At 36.1% G+C, this 23,034-nt stretch overlaps 1 protein-coding gene across 2 annotated transcripts in view; it reads right to left on the bottom strand.

Annotated features, from left to right (window-relative positions):
• Positions 1–23,034, bottom strand: part of fstl5 (follistati like 5) — a 262,487-nt gene that overhangs the window by 177,650 nt on the left and 61,803 nt on the right. For both annotated transcript variants that reach the window (XM_002934742.4, XM_004911161.3), the window contains exon 3: positions 4,715–4,748. In XM_002934742.4, coding sequence (XP_002934788.3) covers positions 4,715–4,748 — 34 coding nt within the window. The remainder of the gene's footprint in view (positions 1–4,714; positions 4,749–23,034) is intronic.

The raw sequence follows: 23,034 nt of genomic DNA, 5'->3' as shown, positions 1-23,034 counted from the left end.
GTTTCTCCAATCACTGTCTAGAAGAAATAACAACTTCAGTTCATTATTGTATGGCTAAAGAAATGAGAAAATGTAGCTCTGCTTGATGCAGAAGTGTGAAGAAATGTTGGAATAAAGGAATTCATCATAACAGACCTGAATATTTTAATTAAGACTAAATTAAGTTAAATCAATGTTGAATTAAAAGTATATTTTTTAATTAGACAGTTGGAGAAGTGACATCTGTCTATGGGTAAAGGAAGGAATGCACAGCATCTTTTTACAGCGTTAGTTGTGTGATCCTGGTCATGAGCTTTTCTTTTAACCCTATGTGGGTAGGAATATTGCTCATGATAACCTGCAGTCTACTCTCTTCTCATCAGACAGTTATTTAAGCCACTGCATTGTAATAAGGTTTAGGCATTCTGGAAGTTCATACAAAATTTTTGAAGCTTAGAAAAGCCTTTCACTACCTCCTTCTAAAACTGTATCCTGTACAGGAAGCAAACAGGTGCAGAGGCCAAATGATTCAGTGTATTCACAGCATATCATACAGTACAATCAAATTAATATTGACTGCTCTAATACCCTATAGAGTTATGTTATATTCTATGAAGAACTTTAAAAATTGCCAGCTTACACACAAAAAAACAATTGCATAATCATTAAAATGCTGTTCTGGATACATATACTTGTCACTATGTATATTGGTCTGTACCAAGAAGGGTAAATGGCAAACCTCAGCAAATAAATAAAATGATATTCCACAATGTTTTAAGTTCTGCATAGACTTTAACATAATCTTACAGAATATTGCACTGAAACACTAAATATATACCATTTTATGGATCAGAATGAAAATACATAAGAATGAGGAGAGATCAATGAGGATGTGTAGGGTGAAGTGATCTTTACATGTTGCAAGAGTGGATAACTGACCACCACTGTAGTGAGAGAAATCTCTGTTGATTGTTTTGACGGTAAAGGTCCCCATACACAGGCCGATTCTGGCTGCCGATACCGGTCCCTTAGACTCATTCGGCAGCTAATCGGCCCATGTATGGGCACTACCGACGGGCCTGCCCGACCGATATCTGGCATGAAATTGGCCAGATCTCGATCGGACAGGTTAGAAAATCTAGTCGGATTGTGGACCGCATCGGCTCGTTGATGCGGTCCCCGGACCGACTTTTCCTATGCCCGTCATTATAATGCAATCGTTTGGCCCCAGGGCCAAACGATCGAATTATCCTGGATTCTCCCGATATCGCCCACCTGTAGGCCTGTGTATGGGGACCTTAAGGCAGGTTTGGAAAAAAGGGTAAAATATGGAGTTGATAGTGAGATCCTGAACCAGGAGTTGGGATGTGAGCATTTCTAGCATCATTTGGCAATAAAAGGAAAAGGAAATAAAAAGACTGGTTAGTAGGATAGTTGAATCAGTGCAGGCTTATCTAAGGATTGGATTAAATACTAGTTTGTTTGAACATGGATGAGAAAAAAAAGTACCAAACTAAAGTAATAGGTTTGAGTAGGTGAGTAAGAATGGGACAAGGCATAATGTAAAGTAGGGCTAAATGAAAAGAACAGAGGGCACATGTACGTCTGCAATGAGCTAAGTGCAATTTCAAGTGCTATCGCCATATTTTTCTCACAATGCAGTGTTTGTTCTTATAATTCTTGTGTCATTGTGGTCACAATATTTGTGGTGTAATTGTGCCACCACTACCCCAATTTCATCCGAATTGGCAAAATTAATAACCTGCATGTGCATTTTGTCAGACACAATTGTGCTGAACTCTGGCATCATTTCCAATGTTTGAGATGCAAGTGAAGTCTGCATAAGTGAGCTATGCCTATTAATTCTGGGACATCAAGGAAACTCTGGAGCTACCACCTGGCATGGCAGCGCAATATTCGGAATAGAAGGCAGGAAGGACTGAGCAACTATACGTAGTGCAAAGAGCACATTTCGACTCAAGTGCCTTTAATGAAAGTTGATTTATATGCAGTTGACTATGGGGAAATAGTGGATACAGAAACTGCTCTTGCAGACATACACGAGTCCAAAGGTATGGGATCAAGTAAATATGTAGTATTCAGTATCAAATTAATATACAATGCAGTGTTAAACAGTATTTTATTATTAAACTGGTTCCTAAATAAGCCAGAATTTTGGACATTTACATAAAATCCTTACACAGTTTTGTGATAGTTACATAGTTACATAGTTACATAGGGTTGAAAAAAGACCATTGTCCATCAAGTTCAACCCATCCGAGTAAACCCAGCACACAACCTATACTAACCAATCTATACACTCACATACATAAACTATATATACAACCAGTAATACTAACTGTAGATATTAGTATCACAATAGCCTTGGATATTCTGCTTGTTCAAAAACTCATCCAGGCCCCTCTTAAAGGCATTAACAGAGTCTGCCATTACCACATCACTAGGAAGGGCATTCCCCAACCTCACTGCCCTCACCGTGAAAAACCACCTACGCTGCTTCAAATGGAAGCTCTGTTCCTCTAATCTATAGGGGTGACCTCTGGTGCGTTGATTGTTTTTATGGGAAAAAAGAACATCCCCCAACTGCCTATAATCCCCTCTAATGTACTTGTACAGAGTAATCATGTCCCCTCGCAAGCGCCTCTTTTCCAGAGTAAACAACCCCAACCTCGACAGTCTCACCTCATAGCTTAAATCTTCCATCCCCTTAACCAGTTTAGTTGCATGTCTCTGCACTTTCTCCAGCTCATTAATATCCTTCTTAAGGACTGGAGCCCAAAACTGCACTGCATACTCAAGGTGAGGCCTTACCAGGGACCTATAAAGGGGCAAAATTATGTTCTCATCCCTTGAGTCAATGCCCTTTTTTATACAAGACAGCACTTTATTTGCTGTAGTAGCCACAGAATGACACTGCCTGGAATTGGACAACTTGTGATCTACAAAAACCCCTAGATCCTTCTCCATTAAGGATACCCCCAACACACTACCATTCAGTAGATAGTTTGCGTTTATATTATTCCTACCAAAATGCATAACTTTGCACTTGTCAACATTGAACCTCATTTTCCAGTTTGCTGCCCAGTTTTCCAATTTTGTCAAATCGCTCTGCAAAGCGGCAGAATCCTGCATGGAACTTATAGTTTTGCACAATTTAGTGTCATCAGCAAAAATAGAAACAGTACTCTCTATGCCCACCTCTAGGTCATTAATAAACAAGTTAAAAAGCAAAGGACCAAGGACTGACCCCTGCGGTACTCCACTAACCACACTGGCCCAATTAGAAAATGTTCCATTTACAACCACTCTTTATAATATATCCTTCAGCCAGTTCTCTATCCAATTACAAATATTATGTTCTAGGCCAATATTCCTCAATTTGATCATTAACCTTCTGTGAGGTACTGTATCAAACGCTTTAGCAAAATCTAAGTAGATGACATCAACTGCCATTCCAGCATCAAGGTTCCTGCTCACCTCCTCATAAAAGGCAACTAAATTAGTCTGGCAAGATCTGTTACGCATAAAACCATGCTGGCACAAACTAATAGTATTGTGAACTGCAATGTATTCAACTATCCTATCCCTTATTACCCCTTCCAGAAGCTTTCCTACTACTGATGTCAGACTAACAGGCCTATAGTTTTCAGGCTGAGAACGGGATCCCTTTTTAAATAAGGGCACCACATTAGCAATCCGCCAGTCTCTCGGCACCATGCCAAACCTCAACGAATCCTGAAAAATTATGTGAAGAGGCTTGGCAATCACAGCGCTCAGCTCATTTAATACCCTGGGATGAATCCCATCCGGTCCTGGACCTTTGTTTACCTTTACATGTTCAAGTCTCTTTTGAATTTCCTCCTGAGTGACCCACGCGTCAGTAGCTAAATTACTAGCACTGGGTATATTAAAAGGGAAGCCTTCATTATCTGGCTCCTCAGATGTATAGACAGATGAAAAATAAGAGTTCAAAATTTCTGCTTTTTCATGTTACATGGCATACCATGGCATTAAATTGGCAATGTAAATTGGTTTCCAATGCCACATTTATAAAAATGTCCCCATCTGTGCTCTGGTCTTGCCTCCTAAACATTCAGTCATTGTATATATACACCAAGCATTTACTACTTTTTTTATATAACAAGGATGACAAAGACTTATTAACGAGTGAGACAATATGAAACAAATATTAATCAGAATAATTCAAACAGAAACAGTAGAAATGCAAACTACAGAATGTCATTAATCTCATTACTCCCACTAAGAAGGCAAGATGGCCAGTTTAGTTGTGTTTTGTTGGTTTTTGTCTGTTTATGCTTTTGTTGCAATAGATGTGTGATTGATTCAGCAGCGACTGTTAATACATAACCTGTAATTACAAATAAATGCAACATTTGGACATGCCACAGGGGCATTTGAAGAAGTTATTTTGGTGGGCATTGCTTCAGATCATACTGGCTTATCTTTGTTCTAGTTTAGTCACATTATGTACTGCAGGTACTGATAGAAGTGCTAATTAGAGGCCTGTTTCCCCGCTGTGGCGTTGTGTTGAACGAAGTGTTCCCTGGGCACAGAGCCGAAAGCATTTTTAGTTAACCAACCTGTTTAAGTGTGAAGCACTATACAAAAGAGATGTGTATTTCATATATAAATCAATCCATCTGTTTTTTTTTCCTTATGTTGTATAAATCAAAATAAAAAAATATCAACTCACCTTTGTTTCTTGTGCTCTCGTGATATTTGTCTTGCTAAAAAAAAGAAAAAAAAACAGAAAAAGGGCATTATAACAGTGTTCTCACAATACAACACAAGACTATAATTATGCTTTAAATTAGTAGCTTTTAACCTTTTAATGCACATTGTGCTGTATAAAAATTCTTGTACACCTACAGAGAATTAATATGTTTCAATTATTATCTCACTCTGACAGTATATAGAGAGAATAACATCCATTTTACCAACATTTTACAATAGCTTCAAGTTTTCTTCATGTAGCAGGTGAATTTATGGAAGTCAGATTTTTACTATACAGAAGTGACAAGAGATCCTTGATCTGTGCTCTTTCCTGAGCATCTGAACTGATTACAAAGAGCACTGAAGGAAGCAAAGGATATACATTTCCATGTAGTGGTCTATAGTTTAGCTTTTGTGCAAAGAGAGCTTTTAGATCATTGTTATGCCCCTGTTTAATACACGTGTCTTTCAAACCCCTTTTACAGATGGCCTTTGCCATCTCTGATAATTTGTTGCCTCTCTGAATGTTGTGCACATGAAAACTAATACATTAGATATATGTGTACAGATAAGTTTATATATATATAATATATATTTATATGATATATATATCTCATATAAATTGCACTACTAGGGTATACAGTACATTATAGAAAAGTATACTCAGGAAACATAAGCATAATAGATAAGTATTCATATGCAGAGATGAAGTACCACATAGAAGTCCCTGTCCCATAGCGCTTTTAGTGGGTGCAGAACATACAGATACTAACAGGAGTGAAAATCACACAAAGTATTGGGCCTTAAACAGTGCCAACACGGACCAAATAATATTCTAGTTTTTAAAAGTTAGGGTATCTATTGGGTATAAACAACTTGAACTTTGTCCTGCAACAGCTCTGACACTTTTAAAAATATTAGTACAGGTATGGGATCCCTTATCCGGAAACCCGTTATCCAGAAAGCTCCGAATTACGGAATGCCCGTCTCCCATAGACTCCATTTTAATCAAATAATTCAGAATTTTTAAACTGATTTCCTTTTTCTTTGTAGTAATAAAACAGTACCTTGTAATTGATCCCAACCAAGATATAAATAATCATTATTGGATGAAAAACAATCCTATTGGGTTTAATTAATGTTTTATTGATTTTTAGTAGACTTAACGTATGAAGATCCAAATTACGAAAAGACCCCTTATCCGGAATACCCTTGGTCCCGAGCATTCTGGATAACGGGTCCTATACCTGTATATGTTTTATATAGTGAATCATTAATGCTATTATCAATTTTCCAGTATTTTTGCTAGTAATAATTACAATGGGCAGGTACATATTGATCAGCTCTGTAGTTTCCATAATCTTCTATAAATCCTGTTGAAAAAACAGACTTAACCTGTGACACCACAACCTATTTCTCATTGAACTGAATGAAAGGTACAGAGTCACAACCGTAGCCTCATTGGCACAGAATGGGTAGATAGATCATTTACACATTTATCAACACTTTCCTGGCTGTCAGGAAATAGTTTCAGACGGTTCATTGAAAGCGTTTTAACAAACTGATACAATTATGAAGAAGACTGATACTGTGTTGGATCGTCAGAACGTGTTTAATTGCTTTGAGCAGTCAAATGCAATTTGGCTTATGGAGTGTTAGAGCTCAGCATCAGGGTTAAGCTTTAACTACCCTCTGAATACCCATTGGAATGTTATGTCACAGCACATAAATTAAATTAGGAAATGCAGACTGGAACTGTTTTACCTAGAGAGAACTAAGGTAGGATCAGTCAGCAGCCTTATTCTTAGCTAAAATACTATTTGCAAGAGATATACTGGCATAGTCTGTTCCCCATCCCTATATAAAGCATATCTAGCATACAAAAAGATGTTTATTGTTTGTTTTTTTAAATATAACCAAACCTAAACAAAACACCTTACTAGTCTCCCCATCATCTTGATTACATCCCCCTTTAAATTCCAATTCACAGTTAACTTTTAACTTTAAATGTTTTATTCTCTTAGTTATACAACTTAGTAGTAATTCTCTCTAACTCTAATTTTAATTATGGACTTTTACAGGAGAAACCCTTCAAATTGTTTCACACCTATGCACACATATATACAATACACCCCCCTGCTGCCCATCATCACCTCAGTCCCAGGGACCAGTTCTAGCTCTGAGCCAAACCCCATAGGTACCTACGCCATCTGTTCCAACTGTTATCTTTCATCACATTGCTAGGTATTCTTTATGTAATGCTATGGACTAAATGACCTTATTTTATAATTGACATTACTGTCAGGATTCAGTGTTATAATGAAAAATAAAACTTTTTCAAGGACCTCCAAGTGCATATACTGTTTCAGAACATTAACCTACTTCTGTTCACTTATGCTTTCCACAACAAATGTATGTACTGGTGATGCAAGAATAAAAATTAATAGAATTTAAGGGGGATCAGTTGGTGGAATACATGTAAATGTAAAAAAAGATAGGATGATAAATTCTAAACCTGTATTGTACTTGAGTCAAATTGCCATCACCACTACAGCTTACATAATGCATCTTTTGTCATGTTAGTTTTACAATGGGCAGCTTCTTAAGAGATAAATATGTTTCTGGATTTGAAAGCATGCAAAATGATAGCATTCGTAGGACTGGAAAAGATGTATATTCGATAGTAATTAACACCCAGAGAATGGCTGCAATAGAAATGTTCAGAATTTTTTTTATCAAAATACAAAAATGTTTCTTTTTACTTCCAATAACATGCAAGAACATTCTGGAACTTCTTATGTTTAGGAATTATACCTCCCTGGTAAAAAAAAAAAAAAACTGTCAAATCCACATGAATGCTGGGTATCAGCAAGTGACTAGTAAATAACTAGTCAGGTCAAGGTTAGAAGGACAGAGTAGAATAGAAGCTACGGATAGGTTTAGCTACAGACAAAGAAGATTAAGTTGCTACGTGATAACTGTCTTTAGGATTTGAAAGAGAATTTTTTCCAGTAAATCAGATTCTGTTTTCAATTTTATCCAATGCAAGAGAAACAAGAGGCTTAATGAAAAGCTCAGTTTTATATAAACCCCTAGACTACTGATGATAAAGGATTTACATATTTTATTAGAAAAAATATTCTCTTAGGAAAACATATTTAGAGAGGTTCAAAAACAGACATTTTATTTTGAACAATGCTGAGGAATACATACATACATGCAAAACAATATTACAAATGACTGTTGTAAAGGCCAAAAAAGTGTTTCTGGCATTATGTTTTTGCCTTGTTTGGGTGTGAAGCTGTCACTATAGCTATGGGCTCTGGTTACCTACAATGATGCTGCCATGTGTTGCTTATATTCTGGTAAAAATTATTTAATTTTTACTGGACTGTATTGAGAGTGCCGACACTCTGGGCCGTGCACCAAGTGGAAAACTTTTTGGAGGAGGTAAGGGTGTGCTGGTGTTAAGATTTGCTTCATTGCTTATATTCTGCACATTTATAGACACTAGCAACCTTAGTTACAACAATCCATCTCTATGCTCTTTTTTCAGAATCCTCTATTGCTCTTATGGCCTCCCACTATACCAACATTAACAAGCTATGTAAACTGGATACCTGCAGCACTATACCCTCTCTGCATTGCCCTAAAGTGTACAGAAGAGTTGGATTATAAATCAGAGACATGATGTAAGTCCCATAGTGCTGCTCTACATTTACCAGCTTTATGTACTTCATTAGTCACCCTACCAACAAGGTATTGGTTTAAATAAAAGACAGAAAGGTGAATAGGACACGGCTTACGTAGAAGTAGAAGCAATAAAAATTGCTACTACTTGCAAAATAAAGAACTTTATTTTTATCGTTTTTAGTGAGGTACTTTAACCTCGGCAAAAACTAAAGAGCTCCAAAAAAAGTGAACATTCTTTTTGCAAGTGCAGGTATGGCATCTCATATCTCAAGTTTGTGACATTCCAGATAAAGGGTACCTTCGTAACATGAAGAATCATGCTTTAAAATTTACTATATACTTCTAAAAATGTAAAAAAAAAAAAATACAGATTTTAGACTATACAGAATAGGCTTAATTAGAATCAAGTGCAATGTACTGTATTACATATACATAACGTATAATATCTACAATACTGTTAATTATCTAGCAGACAGGTTCACTTGGAGAACTTATTGAACTTGATGGAATTGTGTCTTTTGGCATCTACTACAACTGCAGTATATTACTATGCAGAAAAATCAAGCATGCACACTAAGGGGGTTATGTAATAAAAGCAGGGCCGGATTTCTAAACCGGCCGCCCCTAGGCCGCCCTCAGTCGCACGCCTCCCTCCCCCCGAGTGCGCAACAGGAGGGTTCCGTGCGCATGCGCAACAGGAGGGTTCCGTGCGCATGCGCAATGTGCGAAGAGCGCGCGGGGTAGGGTTGAACGCACACATGCGCGGTCGGCCAAAGTTGCATACGGAGCAGTGGGGAGAAGTCCCCATTGCTCCGTATGTGAACAAAAATTTTAAAAAATTTTAGTGCGGCGGGGCGGCATGCCGCCCGCAGGTTTCTGCCGCCCTAGGCCCGGGCCTTTGTAGCCTCTCCACAAATCCGGGCCTGAATAAAAGGCACTAAGTTTGCCAAAGAGCAGTAACCCATAGCAACCAATCAGCAGCTAGAATGTGTTGGTGGCCTGTTTAAAAGCAAACATCTTATTGGTTGCTATGGGTTACTGCTCCTGAGCAAACTAAGTTTAATCCACTTACTTTAATTATGAACTTTCATATTTTTTCTTTGATTTGAGTTTTTTTTAGTTAAAAACAACGCAAATGTAAAACTTTAGCATCTGAAAGCTTGCAAGGTCATGTAGAAATCAATGGGAGTTGACCAAGGCGTGTTGGCATAGATTGGCAAGTATAGGCTGTGTGTGCTGGGTTTACTTGGAAGGGTTGAACTTGATTGACTCTGGTCTTTTTTCAACCCTATGTAACTATGTAAAGTAAAATTTAAATTATAAAGTCAATTCAAGTTTTTACCATTTTTTTAAAAAAAAATTCAAGTTCTTCAGCCAATTAGAAATAATACCAATTCAAGTAATTTAAGTTTTTAATGTTTATATTCAATCACATTTTTTAATTCAGATTTTTTAATAAATAAGGTAACATAGCTTTATTGCTAATTCTACGTTATTAGAAGTAGGAAAAAAAACAGAAAATTATACCAATACCAATTTTAATAAACATGTCTCCATGGGAAATTAAAGTTGGATCTTTCTTGATTTTAGATAATAAACCCCATATCTATATTATTGCATTCCTTATCTTTTATTAACAACACAATTTCTTTTACTCTTTATATATAAGCTTTTTCCTTTCTAATAAACTCATATTCATCTACATTTGGTTTCTTTTTCCTGCTTTTGTAGAAACTTATTTGAAAAGTATGTACATATGCGGAAAATGAGTGAGATGTGTTATTTCCCAACCTTTGCGTTTTTAGAGGGGGGTGTTGTCCTAGTTAATCAACTTCATAGCTTTCTTTAAATGATTAAAACAAGTCTTTCTAAAATGATAGTTTTCTTTCTTCCGTTTTATAACATTTCATATGGTAGCATGCTGAGATCAATATTGCTAAAGTGCTGCTTTATCTAAGTGTTTGATATTATGTACAGTGTGTAATTTCTGTTTGAAGTTTTTATTTATATAGGGCCACAAGGGCATGCAGCACTTAAGAGATAATCAAGATGAAGCATACACAGCAGTTTAATAAATACAATTCAATACAGTTTGAGTGGAAGCCGATCCAACCCAAACTACCCCATTGTCAGCTCTTTTTTCCTTTCACTCCCAACCAAAGAGTATTTTCACTCCAACCTTCACACCCCTCACTCTATCAATGCACTCTCCTTATCTCCATATCCAACACTAGTGCATACCATTTCCACCATTTAGACACACACTCACCCAAGCCATCTGGTAATAAAACATTATTTCTGTTGAGAGGGACAGGGACTAGCTTGGGTCATTTATGCTGCTGATGCTTTTGCCCCACTGCCCATGTCTGTGATAATGTGACATATTTTAAGCTTTTTATCTTATCACTTCACTGCTTTCACTTCACTGTATTGGAAACCGAGTACAGTGAACTGCAGGAATGGGACAATGAATTGCTGAAGAACTGTGCCCCTTAGGTCTCTAATGGACCACCAAATTCTATCATTACATTTATTGAAACAGAGAAAGCAAGACAAAGAGAAGAGAAAGAATTTTCCTGAGCATTCTAGGTAACAGGTTACATACCTGTACCTATAAAGAAGTTCTACAGAACAATAATATTATTTTTGGCAAGCAATGGCTTATGCATTTTACAGAGCAATGTAATAGGAGTAAAATTAATGATATCATTGGAATATCCAATATAAAAAAAGTCTACGCGTTTCGATACATGTAGGATCGTCATCAGTCCTGATGACGATCCTACATGGATCGAAATGCGTAGACTTTTTTGTTTAATAAATTGTTTTATTTTTATACTTTACCGTGAGTGCTTTCTAAGAGACTATATATGAATTTATGGTTAGCACCCGGACATTGGCTTCTAGTTTGGTGAGTGCCGATATTTGGACTTTATTTTTATATATATATATATATATATATATATATATATATATACAGTCCCAAAATCGGCACTCACCAAAGCAGTAAATATAAACCGGGTGCTAACCACAAATTGACATATCCTCCTTCAGAAAGCACTCACGGTATTGAGAAAAAAGAAAATATTTATTTACACAAAATTGTCTACGCGTTTCGATCCATATAGGATCGTCCTGATGACGATCCTATATGGATCGAAACGCGTAGACAATTTTGTGTAAATAAATATTTTCTTTTTTCTCAATACCGTGAGTGCTTTCTGAAGGAGGATATATATATATATATATATATATATATATATATAAATTTATGTGACTGCATGCACTCTCAATTTTCAACCCAAAACTGAGAAAAGCAAGGGTCTTCATCAAGATATTTTTTTTTTTTAAATCATACATAGACATATATACATATATATCTATATTTTATTATGCATTGGGATTTTCCACTAATCAGCTAATTTTGTTAAACTGGGCCATTATTCTTGGATAGAAAAGTACAGGCATAAGGCTGTAGACAGATCCTTAGGGATTTATCAAGCCTAGCTAGATTTGGGCCCATCTGCCTCTGTTATTGTTGTGGTGGAAAAAGCTGACAAAACCAGTTCTAATTTTGTCCTTTCTATAAACTGCAATGAGAGTTTTTTTTTTTCAAATTAATGAAAGCATTTTAGATTGTTCCAGATTGTATTTATGGTGAAATGTTTCATTTTGGATATTTAGAATAAATGGTGTTTATAATTACTTAACCTCATTGAGTACCTGTTCATCCACAAGTTCGTAGACTCCTTGTGTTTCACATGAGTAAATAAATAATCCCCTGCATCTCAAAAATTACCCCCATTGGCAATGATAAATTATTTATGGGATTTGAGAGTACATCCTTGTGGGGACTGGAATCTTTGAGGCATGTCTTTCGCACTAATGAGGTTGTTAACATTATACAAGTATATTAATTGTTGGTAAATAATAAAAACTGTACTGTACTGTACATATTTTTTTCTGTGCTTTAGTTACCCAATCCAACCAAAAAAACTATACAAACAATGTTTTTAGAGTTAAAGAAAAGGAAGCATTATCAAACAGATCACAGTATGCTTGGCAAGAACAGGTTGGAGCACTATATGATACATACCTGGATGATTTGTACTAGTCAGCATATTGTCACTTATTTTTGAGATGCATCAAATACATAATTTGGCCTAATAACAAATCAATTCAGAACTCTAATGTCCATATTAAATTTAAATATTTAAAACATTGCATCAACTGTAAACATTTTTTTACATTAATTTGACATATGACTTTTTGGTTTATGACTTTTTGATGTGGTTATGCTGAACATCCAAGATTCATCCAAATAAAAGTGCTAGTATTTGATTAAATCCCTGGAACCCTGGATTTGACGCATCCCTACTTATATTAGAATTTTGTTATAGTTTAGGTAACGAGATTAATAAAGTTACAGTTACTAACACCAATACTGTACATCCAGGTGCCTATTGATTTAAGCAATACAAAGCTGTATAAAATAAAAGGTAAATTTATAAAGGTGTGTATTTTCTTTTAAGCTGATGACTGGATTTAATGCTGTTAAAGTATTTGAAGACTTTTATAGTGTAACCCAGTCAGGTCAACAGGTAAAATTCAGGCAGCAAGTAATTTCTAATGGTAAAAAACAGTGCAAAAAATGCAGCTTAGGATAAATGGATAATACACATCCAAATCAGATAATACTATATGTACCATTTTTACACAGTTTGATAATGATTCTTAAGTAGGAAGAGGACTATTTTGTTTATTAATACACATATAGGTAGGGAATTTGCATGTTGAAGTGCTGAAATAAACAGAACATACATTTTTCTCTGAGAAAGAGTAGCTTACTATAGTATGTTATCACGTGCCCTTGCAATCTTTCTTTAAGCTATGGACTGTGACACCGGGAGAAAGAATCTAAATCCATCTCTAAAAGGCAGTTACTTAATACATAATGAAGGCTCAGATACGTTCTGGAGAAAGCTCAGTTTGCTGCTGTTTGGTGAGACTGGTCCATGCACTCATTTTGTTGCTTTAACATACTGCCCTTAGTCTGGCTGGTGGGCATTGTAGCTCCACTTACATAATACACAGACAAAGAGCAGAAAAAATTACAAACTGACATTCAAAAGGATTTGAACAGCTAAGTGCAATGCTTGTGCCATAACAGACATTGCTCCATTGACTGATAGCTCCTGATAGCTCATAAAATAATTTGTGTTAACATGTGAGGCACTATGAGGCAGTTTCAATATAGTTCACACCATCTGCCCCCTTGTTTCAAGCAATGACACATGTATTCTATCAATCAGATGATATGACCCTTTTGGATTAGGATTCTAAACATTTGGTGAACCTATACTCTGATCCATTTCATTTCACCGTTTAGCAGTGAGTCATTCTGACTCCCTTGTTATACTAAGGGCTTTTGGATTACAGTAATAAAATATCCTGCTACAGGAAACTTAGCCACTGGAAATGTATATGGCATGCTAAATGTTAGGTTTTTATCATATAAAATAAACTTATGGTTTTGTCAGAGACTGTTATAAAAGATAATAAATAGGATGTCATTTCTTATTGTAGTGCCAAGGCACAAACCATATGCCTTAGAGAAAAATAAATAAACATCACCATCAATTTATCAAATAAAATAAATAAATACAATGGTTTCTCAACCTTTGATTACAGACACAACACCAGCAGTATAAAAACCCATTGAGAAAAAAGATTTAGGGCATATGAAATGAATAACCATGCCGTACAATCTGGAACATTTTAACCATGGCTCTATTGGGGCTTAACACCTAATCAGCCATGGATCAGTGTCACTGAGATCGTGACAAGCTCTATAACTCATTATTAGTCAGAGGATTAAAATGTTTCCAGGTGAATAGATATAGGAAAACTAAGTGAGATCCATGCCTCCTTTTCCCCATGGTATTTCCTTATTACACAGACAATCATTTTGTTTCAGTCACAAATACAGGTATCTTTACTGGATCACTAGAAATAGCTTCAGAGAGGAATGTCTCTTGAGCCAGACTTTATTTTCAGAATATACATTTGAATTTCTATTGCAAGACCATAGCATCCCATCAGGATTCAAGATTTCCATACAAATTTAATAAAGCACCTACAGCTTTCACAGCACTGAACAGTAGGGGTAGAGCAGGGCAGAGTATTCCACCTATAGACATTAGATTTCAACTTTGAAATTCACACTGCACCAAGACTGTATTAATGTTGTTTCCATTTTTTTTACTTCTTGAGAAAAAGATCCATGTATTAGAAGGGGAAACTGAATGGAAGAATTCTACCAAAACAGAAAAACATGGGCATTAAACAAGAGCTGACATATTAATACTGAAGTTGTAAAGTACAGCACTCAAATGCATCAGCATAACTCCCAACTGCCCCGCTTGGGATAAAATTTCCTGGACTATGGGTGGTAAGCCAGCCTGAAATCAGGGTTTTTGTAAAGGGGGCATGGTATTTTGGGTGTGTGACCACAAGGTAAGCGTGTCCAAAATTCTTAATTTTAAAATGAAGGTATGCAACAATTAAGGTATGCAACAGGAGTGAGAACGTTAATGCTTTCATGTTATAATGCCCTTTGCAGGAGGGATGCAATTCAGGAATGTATTCTAGGTATGTGCTGTCACTGCTCCGGTGCACAAGGAACTTATATCTTGACTTTTGTACTTGACTGATTCCAGAAGGTCAGTAAGGAAGAAAAAACTACAATTGACTGAGATCAGAATTGTGTAAAGACTGAATGAAATTCCCCTTTATCAGTTTTTTGAGTTATTGGGTGCAAATTACCAGCTACTGTTTAGCTACATTCAACTTAAATATCTGACCATCTCTTTTATTTGACTCATCTCTGTGACATTCCTATTAAATTTCAAATTTCAGATATCTATATAGAACTTTATTGCTGCCTCGGATTTAACAAAAGTGTGAAACCTCTTACAAGCTTGACCCATACAACCGACTGTTACTCAATTACCTTTTGCCGCTCCACTGATTTATTGTGTATTGGTGCCACTGGACTGTGCAGCCAATCATTTTTGTTGAAAAGACTGAAGACTGAATAGGATACGTGTGAGACTTGGACTAAGTCTTCATCTTGAAAGACATCTCTTACTGAATCATATCATCTGACAAATGAGCAATGTGAAAAAAAAATGTATGAAAAAACATCATAAACTCAATCTAAAAAAAAGAAAAAAAATTGGATTGCTACTTGGTGATAAATGAGCATGTTAGAGGCAGACGGATTTATTTTATGTGAAGTCAAAATGTCCCAGTCACTAGCTCAAACTTTCTGATTTTAATGAGTTTTACATTATTCAGACCGGAAAATTACATAGACATGAATGATTAAATGATATATCTACAAATTATTTAAAACATGGTATTATGTTTGCTCCAGGAGAGGAATTCACATTATAAATATAAATTCCCATTATAAATACAGACACATTACATTTTCAAGGCAGTTGTGCATTTTCAAGGCTGACTTTCAACATGTCAAGAAAATGTCTTAATGACACATTTGCTAATGCGGATGTTAAACTCATTTTAACAAGTTCAGTTGTGAGTTAAATGAATAAGAGCAGTACTTTGTAAATAAGGAATATCCAAGTGCTCTGTTTCATTTTGTGTACTTCTGTTCTGATTTTGCTGGGGACATCGTTGTTTGCATATTATAAGCACGGGGATGGGTAGTTTCTATCATCTTTTCTGTTATCACTAAACCCAGCTGCCAAAGAATTTACAATTTCCATAAATATTACAGTTGGACTTAAATACAGTTATGGGATCTGTTTTCCAGAATGCTCAGGACCTAGGGTTTTCCTAATCTCCATACCTAAAAGGGATACTGTCGTGATTTATAGGTTTACTTTTTATTTCTAAATTACACTGTTCACATAGCAAATAATTCACTCTACCATTTATGTTATTCTTGACAGATGTATTTTTTCTAGCTGTAATATTGGTGTGTAGGCACATGGTGCCTGAGTCTGAGCTTTCAGAAGGAGCCAGCGCTACACATTAGAACTGCTTTCAGGTAACCAATTGTTTATCCTTCTCCCATGTAACTGGAGGAGTCCCAAGCCAGACTTGTTTTTTTTAAACATCACATTGTCTACTATGGTCGGTACTAAGACAAGCCCATTATTATTTGCCAAGGTTTTTCAGATGATTTTCAAAATTTTGTACAATGTGCTAACAATATAGGGGTCGGTTTAAAGTTCACACAATTCTTTGATAAAAAGTCTATTGCTTTTCTGAATCTAACTTTGTATCATAAAGATTGTAAAATAGCTTCTACCATTTATAAGTAACCAAATTCAGGGAACTCATTGTTACAAGCCACTTCTTGTCATCTAAACACATTATCAGAGCAGTTCCAATTGGACAATTTATGAGATTACATAGATTATGTACTGAAGAACAAGAATTCATAAAACAGTCTAAATATCTAAAAAAAAAAAAAAAGATTCTAGAAGAGAGGTTACTCCAAGCTACATTTAGATAAAGCTTTTAACAGGGCCCTAAATTCCCCAGTGACCATATCCCTATATAATGTAAAAGATAAACATGATACTATAATCAACACTACTATACAAAATAAAAATATAATAAATTCTCCTGTATTTTTGTAACTCAGTACAGTCCTTAACTTTTCAAGATTAAGAAGATTTTAGAAAAATTTTAATATACTCAGGACAGATCCTATTTTGGAGTCAGTCAGTTAAATCTGTAACACGGCGTACATGGACACTAAGAAATTTAATTTCACTAAAGAATGGTACAATCACACACAATGAACAACTCAGGGTGGTTAACAGTAGTAAGCAAAGTAAAATGCAAAATTATTTTCCTTCTTTAAAGTTATAAAAAAATGTATGAAAATAGATAGCCCCAGCAGGTCTCTCTAAAGGCAATAACTAATGGGTCCTTTGGGGTAAAAACTCACTAGAAATGGAAAGAAATGAAAGAAGGATAATCAGAGAACATAATGGGCATGAGTATAAAACTCTGAATAGGTATTACAAGTGTTGGTACCATGTGAAAGCTCAGACTTATGCATAACAAAATACCTAGTATTTTACCATATAAGACTTACTGCTTCCCAATGCCATACAAATAATCACACCAGATATAGATGTACTTATTCAACATATGTGGCATTATACTTCAGGTGAATACATAACTTATAAAGATACAACAGATCCCATATTCATAGTTCAGTAGAGTAGACAAAAAGCATTTCTTGTGTCCAGTGCCAGCAAATTTCTCTTAGAACTCTTTTGTACTCAAATAGTGAAATTAACAATCATGGAAAGGCAATGATTTGCCCGAAATGGAGAACAGTCCAACCATTGTTAATAACTTAAGAGGTGATGTGGTTGGTATGTTGTGGTGAAAGGCTTTGTATCTTTGTCCCTATATATATATATATATATATATACACATACATATAGGAACATTAAACATTGAGGGATTATAGCACCATTCAGTGAATCCTACATACTGTATCTTGCAAATGGAAGTTGTTAGTATTACGGTTCGAGTTATTTAGTTACGAGAATGGAATCTTCATTTTGTACCATAAGGATGGAAACTGTCAGAATAAAGGACAGTATTTATATCCATACTTTTTCTAAATAAGGTGGTACCAATACATACTGTATATAGATGTCTGTGTAGGTGTTATTTTGTGGCCTTTCATATATCCCCCAAGGTTATTAGGCATATTAGCAAAGATTTATCTGGTAACTTGTGGTGAAATATTGGCTTTTGGTAGTGAAATCAACTTGCAGAAAATGTTTGAGATATTTGAGGAATTGTTGGTGTCTACTTTATGTTTTTGTAGGTCTGTAATGACCATTGGATCATTTATCAACACCTGGGAAATTTGCACCTGAGCAGTAACTGTAATGACATGACAATAAATTTTTTACTTCCGTTGTTCTTCCCGCAGCTGACTGGAAAAAAGATAATCACGAGTGGTTGCTATGGATTACTGTTAAGGAGCAAAACTACACAGGGTTGATAACCATCTCTGTAGCTACTATACAGTATTGGGGAACCCAGTTTCCCCCCACTTTGTTGTAGTTCCTGGCATTTACTGTAGATTATAGATGCCTGCAACTGATATATTTCCAAAACCAACAGATAATTACTCTGTTGGCTCCCAGTGGAACAGTTTTTTTTTATAGTATATACAGTATATGGTTGCCACATACTATAGGTCCTGTGGCCTTTTGCTGCTTTTTGGTATGGTCCCTGCAGAAGGTTCAGACATATGCACTTCCATTTCCAGAGCTGAAAGAGAGACAACAAATTCTCTGCTATCTTATATGAAGTTGGGTGGATAGTGAATATAATAATGATTAATCTCTGACTGATCTGTTTAAAATGCATTAGCATATAAATAAAGCATGAATGAGAAAGTGCATGAGCATGAAATGCCTAAGCTGGATTAATTTTAGCTGGCTCCAACAAACATGCTGTTTAGGTCTGTTTGTGCTAGCTGTGTTCCTGCTTGGTGAGCGCTACTTACGTCACAGATATCCGCATGTGGATAAAACAAAATTCTATCTACAGAAATTTTTTAATTCATATCATTCGTCATACTATCATAATAATGTATGATGTATGGATCTGTAAATATATTATCCAGATTTATAGTTGATTGTTACTGGCAAGAGTCAGCCTGCATTCATTTATACTAATTAGTTTAAATGAATTAGCACAGTGAATTATGTTTGGATGAAGGGGTGCATGGTTGTTCTAAAAAAAAATGCTCAATAAAGGTGTCATTATTTTTTAGCCTTGAGTGCTCTGGAGCCCCTGAAGTTTTGAGATTGCAACTGATATTGGGATGGAGGTGACACTACTTCCATTGAGACATACAAACATCAGCTGCACACACCAGTATTGATGTGGTGTTTAAACCATTTACTCCGCTATTATGGTAATAGCTTCTATTTGCGTTCTACTACTACTGAGATGTTATCAGGCATCTTTGGAGTGTCACCGCCTAAGAGACAAACATAGGTTAGTTTAGAAAGAGTGACCTGATTGGTTAGAATATTCTACCTCCAATGAGTACTGATTTGATGAGAAGAAATAGAGGCTGGTGAATTACAAGGCATTACCAAGCTAAAATAAGCAGTATTGACCCCCAGTACAGAAACAATAAAACAAAATTACAGAAATATAAAAGAAATAAAATACACTCCAAAGATCATAGACAAAAACTGGATTTAAAGGTGATGCAATTTTCTTGTGGAAGGAGCAACTGTATCATTACACTTCTTTGTGTGACCAGTTTAAAGGGGATGTTCATTTTTAGACAATAGTCTGAATTTGAAGACCAGGATCAGCCCTGCTAAAACTCTCTCTCCTCTACTCTGTCCCCTGTTTTTGGAAGGGATCACCAACACCAACTTCCATTCTACAGGAAGTTGACATTGAACTGGTTAGTGCACATGCCTTCCCTCTCCTCTTAATTTGGATTTCACTGACCCAATTGGCTGAATCTTGTCAGCCAATGGTATTAAAGATATGCAAATGAAGCAGAAGGCATGTGCAGAACCAGTTCAGTAGAAAATACAAAGGGGCGTCTGTGCTTCGAAATGTTGCACATTTGCAATAAACTTGCAAGGGCTTGCCCCGCTTGTATCTGCTTTGAGTGCCGGTGCTTATTTCTTGTCAGAACTAGTTCAGTGTCAACTTTGTTTTTTATTTGGTTGCCTGCTGAGTCCTGGTCTGGGAAATCCCCTACAGAGAGAGCAGAGAGAGCAGAGAGAGCAGAGAGAAGATCAGTGAGAGTTTTAGCAGCGCTAATCCTGGTATGTAGCTTCAAAACTAAACATTTTAGATAATAAAAATTATATACAAAAATGATTTTTCTGACAGAGGCTCTTCAAATTAGGACTACTGACTGAAGGTGAACATCCCCTTTAAGAGGTCTCACATGTCGTCCCTTGAACCTGTAGGTTCTGAGCTCGAATCCCTTTACTTTCTCTGCCTTTGACATCCCGCCAGGTTACAGGCAGAGGAGCAATCAGATTAGCAAGTGGGTGGGGGAAGTGCCTGAAGCTTGCTAGAAGCCCCAGGGTACATCTGTAAAAGAGAAGCCTGGTTTTGGTGCCAAAGCAATAGGGACACACACCAGAGGATATAAAGCAGTGATCCCCAACCAGAGCCTCATGAGCAAAAGGTTGCTCACCAACCCCATGGATGTTGCTCTCAGTGCCCGAACCAGTGCAAGTCCCTGGGAGCACCTAGGTGAGTAATCCATCAAGAGGAGTACAGTATATTGACAAAGTTACAATATGTACTTGGGGGGAGGTAGTGCTACCTAGGGCAAAAGAGCTTTTTGGAAAGAAACATTTTGTAAGGAAGTGCATTTATTAATCCCATCCAGGCTAAATTGTGGGACTGAAAACTTTCAAGGATTATGCTAGTTAGACAGTCAGGGAGTATTTCTGCTAGTGAATCAGGCAGGCCCTCACATGTCCCCACTGCAGGAGTCTTTATTGATTAGATGCTCTTTGCATTTTTCTCTTTCTATATAATGTTTATTAATGTTGAACCTTTTGTACGGGAAGGCACTGTGCTGTAAAATCCCAGTTTCACAGTAGAAAGAGTTCCCAAGCTTGCCATGCCAGCTGTATATTACAGTGTGATCCTATTGTAAGGGAAGGTGCCAAGAAAAGGTTATAATTGTATATGGAAATATTGGTGCAAGGAATATTATCAATTTTGTGAACTTATTTTACTTACAAACTGAGCAATCGAGACTGTGTTCATTGAATTCCTTTTTTCTGCGTAACTTCATATATATTTGTCTTCGATACTATTTAATTATTACTTACTACTTGTATAGCATATATGTAATATTTGTATAGAATATGTATGCAGTACAGAAAATCATTGCTATTAATCTCATACGTTAACATTGATCCGATAGAAACTGAATTCAACAGTGAGTCAGAAATGCCAACCGTACTTTGTATTAGATAACTGTGCATGTGTTTATGCGTGTGCTTGCAAGAGCATGACAACAAAAACAGAGTTAATTACTAGCAGGGAATTACACTGAATTGTCTGTTGGCGGATTGCATTGTATATTACCATCTTTATTAACTGAACTGCATTAATGCCCTTTAATTTAGAGAACACTTTGCCATTGCTTCTTTTTCTCAGATGTGCCTATCAACATCTTTTCCTATCCAATTTACCTTTAAACCTTGATTAAAACCATTCCTTCTAATTAAGCTTTGCAATGTTGTAGAATTGCTATGGCAACTAAACTATCCAACAGAAAGCAAGCATCTACTTTAATCCTTTGGTTAGAGCCTTACATATATTCCTAAAGCTTCTGGTTTCACTACTGTTAACAAACCTTACCAGCTCAATTAGATGGTGAAGTCTTTGTGAGCAGATTTATTTTTCACCTTTACTTTTATATTCAACCTTCTGATTCATGTAAGGCTTGCTGCTTGTTTTGTTGTATACTGCACGCTGATATAAAACCAGAGTGTCTGTAAAGACTATCACTCAATAAATTGCACAATTAAAGTAAAGTACATCGCTGGACTGAATGTGATCTGAAATTAGAGCTGCAAAAGCCTAAGTACAAAAGACAGAACCATTACACTTTTTTAATTCTGTAAGTGCTCTAAAAATATAGATTATATAACATTGTGCAATGCAGAGTGCAACGTGTTATGGAGAATTTGCCGTCAAGAATTAGACAACTATAATTGTCTGTTCCAAATGAATAAAAATTGTCATTCTGGATAAACTAAAGTGGTTCATGACATGGAAAGCTTGATTAAAAAATGTAAGGTACAGCGATGTCTATAAAGAATTTTGTTGTACACTTCCTGCTACATTCCTGCTGCATTGCCAAGAAATTTATAATACACAAAGCCAATATAGCCATATAGCCCATATCCAGCTCAGTGCAAGGGAGGAACACATTTGTGTTACTTATTTAATGTGCAACTAATGGTATAAGTCCTCTTGCACAGCAAATTAGCAGTGCCAGTCACACAGCTAGGGCATCCAAGAGACAGGGCCACACTCAGCCTACTGTAAATATTTCAATACATCCTATATCATAAAGAGACGGACATTTCAGATCTTTTCTAGTTTGCCCTAATAACTGTACATATCTCCCCAGAATGATTTCCATAGCCCTTAAGATTAAATCCGGATAATGTTTGAGTTAATATCAATACATGCTAGTGTTTTTTGTTCAGCGCTTTAGAATAAAAAGTTATTAATAAGGCAAAATGGTCCACTGGTCTTACGCCTAAATTTAAAACAACATCGGTTGTGTGGTTACAGTCAGAAGATTTATGTCTAAGAAAGAAAAGAAAGATATTATGGACTTTTCAGAGGTATTAGAGGTGCATGTTGTGCCTTCAAATTCCTCCAGAAAATGAGTGTGTTTGGTTTTATTAAGAAATGACTTTTGAACTTAGCATCTCTCAAACGTGTGTGTATCATAGATTAAGGCTCCTGAAACATGAGGTTAATTCTCGGCTTGTGGATAAAGGCAGACTGAGAATT

This window comes from Xenopus tropicalis, chromosome 1, assembly GCF_000004195.4.
Source record: "Xenopus tropicalis strain Nigerian chromosome 1, UCB_Xtro_10.0, whole genome shotgun sequence".
Classification (NCBI taxonomy): Eukaryota; Metazoa; Chordata; class Amphibia; order Anura; family Pipidae; genus Xenopus; species Xenopus tropicalis.
The sequence above is the reverse complement of the archived record's forward strand: the minus strand, read 5'-3'. Positions and strand labels throughout refer to the sequence as shown.